This window comes from Brassica napus, chromosome C3 (assembly GCF_020379485.1).
Source record: "Brassica napus cultivar Da-Ae chromosome C3, Da-Ae, whole genome shotgun sequence".
Taxonomy (NCBI): domain Eukaryota; kingdom Viridiplantae; phylum Streptophyta; class Magnoliopsida; order Brassicales; family Brassicaceae; genus Brassica; species Brassica napus.
In genome coordinates, this window is record NC_063446.1 from 71,866,134 (window position 1) to 71,874,578 (window position 8,445).

General features: G+C 35.1%; 2 protein-coding genes across 4 annotated transcripts; one reads left to right on the forward strand and one right to left on the reverse strand.

Moving 5' to 3' along the window:
* Nucleotides 1-221: 221 nt before the first annotated feature.
* On the reverse strand, nt 222-1,619 carry LOC106428607 (DCC family protein At1g52590, chloroplastic). The gene is made up of 5 exons (XM_013869353.3): nt 1,357-1,619; nt 1,194-1,251; nt 983-1,090; nt 610-702; nt 222-508 (listed from the first exon to the last, which is right to left on the reverse strand). Exons 1-5 carry the CDS (start codon nt 1,520-1,522, stop codon nt 427-429), a joined length of 507 nt encoding a protein of 168 aa, XP_013724807.2. The 5' UTR covers nt 1,523-1,619; the 3' UTR covers nt 222-426.
* A 70-nt stretch (nt 1,620-1,689) lies between these two features.
* LOC106428608 (signal peptidase complex catalytic subunit SEC11C-like) lies at nt 1,690-4,946 on the forward strand. Of its 3 annotated transcripts, none has more exons than XM_048750560.1 (8): nt 1,690-1,850; nt 2,219-2,331; nt 2,475-2,546; nt 2,641-2,676; nt 2,746-2,791; nt 2,885-2,972; nt 3,074-3,131; nt 4,483-4,946. In XM_048750560.1, the coding sequence occupies exons 1-8, from the start codon at nt 1,772-1,774 to the stop codon at nt 4,501-4,503; spliced, it is 513 nt and encodes a 170-aa protein (XP_048606517.1). In that variant the 5' UTR covers nt 1,690-1,771; the 3' UTR covers nt 4,504-4,946. The 3 variants fall into 3 exon arrangements, with proteins under 3 accessions (XP_048606517.1, XP_048606515.1, XP_048606516.1); XM_048750558.1 differs by lacking the exon at nt 4,483-4,946 and adding an exon at nt 3,219-3,463; XM_048750559.1 differs by lacking the exons at nt 2,641-2,676; nt 4,483-4,946 and adding an exon at nt 3,219-3,463 and having other exon boundaries at nt 2,731-2,791.
* Nucleotides 4,947-8,445: the final 3,499 nt, after the last annotated feature.

An 8,445-nucleotide genomic window follows, 5' to 3' on the forward strand; every position in this document is an offset into this window, starting at 1 on the left:
TCATGCGGTGTAACTGTGTAAGTACACCAAAGACTCAGTGAAAGATCGTTCATAAACCCCAGTAAATGATTAAAATCTTTGCTTGCTTATCAAAAAAAAAATCTTTCTTAAAATTTCTGTAGATTCATTGCAGTATATACTAAGCTTCTCAGAGTACATACCGTAGAGAGCGTGCAATTCAGAGATTTCAATTAGCCTATTGTGTCCACACTACTGACATATTCTATGTAAAAGACTTCCACATTTGATACAAATATCATCATCCAAAAGGTTATACATGTTGATGAGTACATTTGTATGGGTTGTTCATAGGCTGTTGTATCTATACATCTGTGTACAAAAGCATATATTAAACTGTAGGAAGCATTTTTCACATATCTAGTTTATTTTTGTAACAAAATAGGATCACCAATCACTGATGTCTTCTTAGATCTCACATGAATCAGACCGACCAAACAATGCATAACGGTTGTTTGCAACATTTTCATACAGAAAGTCCCTCACAAACCTGCAGAAAATATGGATAGCAAATTGTTTATAACATCACTTACTCACAAGAGGCAATTTACGTTTCCTTGGGCTATTTAAACATGTGAAGCGAAAACTTACAGAGGCGAAAACTGCAAAAAGAAGGCAAGCTGTGGAAATGGCAAGTCAATGTATTTCATGATCTTCAAAACCGCTTCTGATTTTACGTAAGACCTGAACAAAAACACACATATGTAACACACCTAAGCAATATAGCTGATAGATTTTTGAAAAACCTATAATAGTTTCTCTCGATTTATTAACTTAGCCAACAAGCTTATTTATACAAAATACATAACTTATGTACAAGGTATTTACATATATAATAACATGAAATTAACTAACTCATACACAAATGCTATTTTCCCTAATAATCACAAGAAAATATATTCTAGCATCTACTATCATGTAACAAAAGTTTTGCTTTTCTATATATATATATATATGTTGTTACCTATCTTTCTCGACAAGTACCACACTAGATATATCATCAGGAGCACGTCCTGACCGCACCAACAGCTTCTTTCCTGCTTCGCTCTGTAATGCCTCAAACCTTATGCTCCTGAACACCCATATCATAGTTCCATTTCCTTATATTTGGCTCTCTCAGTGAACAAAACTAAAAGTTCTAATACTACAATGGTTGCCTCAAATCAGACACTAACCTGTTTCGATCATGGTCTCGGACAAACTTCACGCCTCCATTACAGAGATTGCAAACACCTAATAACACACAAATAAGTATCGAATTTTACTTGATACGTTCTTCTACAGACCCAGAAACGTGATAAAGAAGTCAGCGATTAGATCAAAGTGATTACTGATTACCGTCGAACAACATGATGGGCCTCTTGTCTTGTTCGAAAAAGCTTGAAGTTTCCTTGACCCAGTCCACTGAAGTGCGTGGGTTAGCAGAAGCAGAGACTCTTACCCTACCTTGCGCACGAGACGGAACGGTTAACCGCCCGAAACTCGCCGGAGCAAGGATTGCCATCTCAATCTCCGGAGAGCCACACAAAATTTGATAGTTTGATTTTATTTTCGGAAATAAGAATAGATTTATATGATAAAGGAGTAAAATAATGCCACGTCATCCAAATATAGCCACTCAATTCAAGGATTTAAACCACGTCACTATAAATGTAGACGCTTTAAATTGGGAAACCGCTCCCTTAGTATTCTCTTCTTCTGCTTCGCTAGAAACAACGTTCGTCTCTGCGATCTGAAACGTCGAAGGTGAAAGATGGGTTTGGTGGGAGAAACCGTAGACTCAATTAAATCTATTCAGATTCGTCAGCTTCTCACTCAGGCCATCAGACTTGGTTAGTTCTTCGTTTCCTCTCATGTTAATCTAGTTCAATGCGATTTCCTTGATCGAAGTTTGAGTAACTTGCATGTAGCTACTAGCTAGTAGGGTTCGCTATTGTATGAACGTTGCGGCTCCAAATACCCTTATGAGAATTCTTGAGAATTTAGCAAAATTCTTGAGTGGACTGGGTCAAGGAAACTTCAAGCTTTATTTGGGTTAGCAGAAGCAGAGACTCTTATGTACAAATCAACAATAGTTTTATTTGGGTTTAGTCATATTTAGGCATGGTTTTAATTGAGTTTATACTATCAATGTCTTTAAACAGAAAATGTCCATCTAGACACTAATTTGACACCCTAATCTCAATTTGTTGTCTGATAGGGATGATTGTCACGTCTGCTTTGATCATATGGAAAGCTTTGATTTGTGTCACTGGAAGTGATTCCCCTGTCGTGGTTGTTCTCTCCGAAAGCATGGAACCTGGTTTTCAGAGGGTAAATGAAATCACTGAAATGGCTTACATTTTGTAGCGGTGTTGCTTGCTTCTATCTAGACGGATATGTAACTGATAATCTATTTTGATGTGTCAACATATTTCTGTTTTACTCAATAGTGGAATGAATTTGGTATCGTGTAGGGTGATATATTGTTCTTGCACATGAGTAAGGACCCCATTCGAGCTGGCGAGATTGTTGTTTTCAATATTGATGTAAGTTTCCTTTTCTTTTGCTTAGTTTTGATTCAGTGATTCATCGTGGGATCTTTCTCCTAACTCGTATTTTGATTCATGCTTCTCTTTTTAGGGTCGTGATATTCCAATTGTCCATCGTGTCATTATGGTAAAGTTTCTCTAGATTTCCTCATTATCACCTATATGATTCTGATTTTTTTAGGTTATTACATTACAGGTTCACGAAAGGGAAAATACTGGAGAAGTCGATGTTTTGACAAAAGGTGCCGGTTTTATTGATCTAAAGTTAGTTTAGTTGTTTATAATATTTGTTATTATCCAACGCCCATTCACATGTTCATTTCTATTGTTTCCAGGTGACAATAACCCTGAAGATGATAGACTTCTCTATGCTAAAGGTCAGCTTTGGCTTAATCGACATCATATAATGGGTCGTGCTGTCGGGTAATTAATTTACTTTAATCACTTATTTGTATAGTGTTTAAACCGGAATTAATCTGTAGTTACTCATAAATGGTTTTACCTTCTTTTTTTTTCTGCTTCAGCTTCTTGTCTTATGTTGGATGGGTGACTATAATCATGACAGAAAAACCTATCATCAAGGTCAATACATTCTCTGTTCTCGCTCTATGATCCATCCGTGATGAATACTCTATGACATTTTTGCATCTTCTCTTGTTCTTCTTACAGTATATTCTCATAGGTACATTGGGTTTACTCGTTATATCGTCCAAAGATTGATTTGAGTCTTTTTTGAAAAGGAATGGACTCTGCATGCAAGCCCTTTGGTTTATCATAATCTAGTTGTTGATTTGAGTCTTTGTTGTTTCAATGGAGAAAAAAACAAGTTAAAAGGTCATTTTGTGGTCTAGACCAGTTAAAAATAGTACAATCAGAAAGCTAAGTTTTAATCATGGAGATTACCTTAAAATCAAGATTTGCCTTCTTATGAAAAGACTTGTTGGAAAATCAAATTAAAATCAAATTGAAGCTCGACAACATGAAACAGAACCGGATTTTTATGATGTCTGAGAACTTAGATGACCAAATTTAGGCATGGACAATTTGTAACTGAATTCAAAATTTAACTAAACCTGAACTGAAAACCGACATTTGTGTTTGATCTGATCTGAAAACATATCAGAATATATATGTATGATAGATTATTAACTAAACAAAAATGATTGAAAATAAATCTTAACGCACAAAAATGATTGAAAATAAATCTTATATTGCGTTACAAAATGTAAAAAATCTGAAATAATATTAACCAAATCATACTCAAACATATGAGTCTTTTTGATAATTTAACAGATTGAAATAGATCTTTAAAACAACATAAAAAATTTTTTGGACCCATGGACCCATGGCAAATGCCCATGTTATCATATGGGTAAGAGCCGGCGCTGAATTATCAGTGTGTTCATTCTCAAATCGCTGCGAAACTGTCACGTGTCCATTATAATGTAAACGCATTTATTACTATGTTTTTTTTAATATAATATATAAGAGATTCATTGCTTAGTGCTAAAGTATTTTTTAGTCTTCAATTTAAATTACCATATTTACCTACTGAAGTATTGTGTAGCAAATAGCAATCATAAATATTATATATATATATATATATATAATCGTATGGTATATATTTTTTTAATAGCAAAATACATAAATTATACTTACCTAAATTCCCATTATTTTATATGTGTATATCAAGGTAATAAAATACTCTTTTAATTCTAATATTAAAAGACCGAAAATATTTGATTGATTTGGTTAGGTTCAATTGAATTTAAAATGAATCTTAAGTCCTAACCAACATCAATAATAGACAATCCGTATATTAATTAGTTTTTTCCATTGATATGGTTTTTAGATATTTTTCGAATGAAAACATGCATCGTGTATGATTTTTTTAATTCTCTTGTGATTTGTTCTTCATTTCTCTACTGTGTAGGACCGTAGGTTCAGATATTGAGAGAAACGTTTGACAGCTGAAGAACCTTACTCATTATATAAAGACGATTTGCTATGTATTATGCGGAAGACCCTTTGAATAGCAATCAATAGGGCCAATATCATTTCTTAGTTTTTAATGTATGTGTTCAGTTTGGATCAAAACGTTACCTACGGAAATTTATATTACATATTTAATTTATTATAATATCATTATTTTAACTCATGAGGTTTGTCGGATTTTTTTGTATGATGAAATGTTATATTGGGTAGTAAATTAATGATTTGGTTCGTATGTATTACGCTAGAGATAAATTATATTACACTAAGGTTTGGCTAAACTCTTTGTAATGATGTCATATCAGCAATTAAAAGGTTCAAGGGAGTGACACATAACCAAGATCACTTTGTAATTAGTACAAAATTAAAGTTATATTTTTAAAAGATTTTCAATTAATATATAGAAGATATTTATACTCGCTTGTACACTTCTCATTATTTAATAAGAAGTAGAATTTAAATTTTGACACTCTTAATCCAAAATTTTCATGAGAAACTTGGCTCCAAAAAGCTATTATAATAGCAATAGTGAAAGTGATGTTCACTTAAGGCCATGATTAACGGGGATGCAAGGTGAGTTTTTAAGAGAAAAGGTGGTGTGGGCCCCACCAAAAAGGGGAGACCGTTGTCTTCTGTCGCGAAATAAGGGATGTCTTTTGCACTGTTTTGCGGGCTCCACTGATACGTGGCGGCTCGCGATTGATTCATTTTTAATTTTTTTTAATTCTTTTTAAATCAGCAAAAAAAAAAAAAAATAGGAAACCCAAGTTGGATATTTGCGTTGAGGGTGCTCTAAAAGAGGATGAGCATGAGCGTAAACAATCTGTTTGTACTATATATAGTCACGGTTTAGTTTTTCTACTGTATGGATGTCAGTTGGATTTATATAGTTCACATGTCATATAATTTATTATCTGGATTAACAATCTCTAAGACTGTAATTATTGGAAAATAAATAGGTCAACTCAAGAGTAATATGCATTAAAAACCATAATGAAAGGGATAAGTACAAGATTTTGTATATCTTTGTTCATTATTGTTTATAACTATAAGATAAGGATATAATGATTAAAAAAGGGTTTACTGTTGTAAATAGAGTGTTTAGAGACTGAATTTTTATGTGTTATTATTAATGATCAAGAGGTTCTTTTATATAAGGATTAAAATATGAAGATAAATGGAAAGTATCCAAAACCTAAACTCATTAGGATTAGGAAAACTACTAATACATAATAATGAAAAAATTACATCTACTAGGAAAATGAAAGGGTTTCCTTTTTTCCAAGCTTTGTGGCCGGCTCTCTCTCTCCTAAAGTCGGCTCTCTCTCTCCTCTCTCTAGGCTTCGGCCATCTCTCCATCTTCTAGGTATTGGGCCGGTTTAGGTCCGGGCCTGGTTAATGGCAATCCATTCCATGATTTATAACACTCCCCTTTGGATGCTATAACCATACATGATTCATAGTACGCTTCATGTTGCCTCATTAAAACCTTATCAGAAAAACCCAGTGGGACAAAACCATGATGAAGGAAATAGAGTACAACACGCACTACTCCCCCTGATGTGAACCTCACTGTAGGTTTCCACATTGTACGCATCTGGTGCGTGATCTTTCCTGTATATGTAGGAAGGGAGTAATCGGCCAAGTTCATTACTAAGCCGTATCTAGATCACCTCGACCTCTTAGGTCGTTTCTCATGTCTCTTGACATCGAGTGTCCCGGTAAAGCATGTGTGCTAAATAATGTGAACCATATTGTTCTCGAGGATCACTATTGGGTCTTTGCAAATCGTGTTTGCATGTGTCCATAGTCTAGACGTGATCGTCTACTGTTAACTCTTTACCTTGATCGGACAAAATAAGTACTTATGGACAATGTACTAGACATGGTTATCATGAACCTATGTCTCGATCTGGCCGATCCATGTCTGGGTCATAGACCTCGTCTATACATGTCCACTACTTTTCTCATGAGTGTTCAAGATCAATGATCATTGATGTGAGTTTATAATCTCTTATTATGGCTCTGCGGCCGGACACTCTCATGGATGTGGACATCGATTTCTTTGCCTTAGGTAATGCCGTATTCATTTTGCATTCCTATCTTAATGATGGCGTCTCATGACCTTAGTTGCTGTGGATCATATCACACGCTAAGTATATATTATTAGGTCATGAATCTCGGCTTTCACAAGCTTATGGACTACAATACATTTGTATCCGGTTGATCCTTTGTCTCTACTAGCCCGTGATCAATAAGAAGGGCTAGACGCCTTTTAGTCTTAAAAGCCGGACGCGTCTAGTAGAAGAGCCAGACGTTCTTTGCTGAAGAGACAGACGCCCTTAGACGGACAGAGTCGGACATCTTTAGTTTTGAAGGGCCGGGGCCGGATGCCTTTTGTTCGGACACCCACATAGATTTATTCTATGCCTACTAACCTCTTTTAGGTTTAGTATAATCACAAGGAATTTCAAAATATATGGACTGTATTGGATTGTCTTTTATACAACTCCAAGATCAATGATCATGCGTGATCCATTTCTTTTACATACTATATGCAGCTGCTTTATGTTTCAGTCCATGAATCAGCTTAGGAACGAAGCTGTTCTTTCATCTTATCCAGTGATCCATATGCTGCTTACTACATCATTGTATCTAATTTCTTTCTTATGACCAGACCATTGTCAATTTCGAAAATCTGTAGCAGCAACCACCACATAGGAGTTTATCTCCTTATAATCCGTTCCTTTGATCTCTGTGAGTACCTTGTGTAACAAGCTATAATCTGAAACTGTTAAGTAGGAAGGCATGAACACTCTTAGACCTCGTGATCATGTGCCTTCTCTCACGGTTTCTTTATCTCACATGATCCAACTATTTCACTGGTTTATCAGATGGCGTTTCTGTATATGTATATGGCCAATACGCCCATCTCTCTTTTAGATACTTTGAACCTCCACGTTTTATCTTTTCTAATCTCTATGATCTTTTATGATTGTATGAGTACTCTTTCGTGGGTTCATGATCCTCGTTCATCTCTTTATGTTCAAGTGCTATAACTTTATATATCTTTATTCAAATGTGTGTGTGTGTGTCGACACTTTCATGTTGTTCCATTATGTTCCAGACATGATCTATAGATTTGAGATCTTATTATCCAGGACCTTTATTACCTAGTAGCTTGGCGTCCCAAGACTACACGGTTTGGTACCTTAGATGTGTAGCTGCGCAGCCTTTTCTCAATGTCTGGTATGGTTTCTTTTATAATCTCGGATTTGTATTCTATGCACCATTCTTTTCTATCCGAGATTCCTTTATCTTATGGAACACTTGGTCTATCTTGTATAGACTCTATAGCAACTTGATTATGTCTCTTCTAGGACATTCATTTGGTGCTAAGCTGGTTAGTCATTTCTCGGGTCAGTGTCTGGCATTTCGATTAGCTTCTCAATTAGCTAGCTTTACATAATCTTTCTTTGGACGTCTTAAATTATAATCTCTAGTCCGAGGATCTTTGCCAAGACAATGATGGTTAAAACCATTCGTACTTTTAACATTCTTTGTCCAGCTTATAATCTTTCTCCTTTAATATTCGGATTCATTTGTTTCATGCAATCCGTACCTGGCCACTATTTGATCACCCATGTTTTGGCTCACGGTCCTTTGAATTCGTGGAGAAGATTGTATTCTTATATATTCCCAATCCTCTTCTGAGGTTCCATCTTAGACGACACATATATGTATGTGGTGGTTTATTCAAAATCTCTTAAGATTGTGTATGTCTGGTTTTATGACCCGTATATAATATGAGATGGGAATATCTATGCTCACTTATATGGCCTGATGCATATGATCATATTATCATTCTATACATGTAAAACATAATGTCTCCAAGCTTATAGAC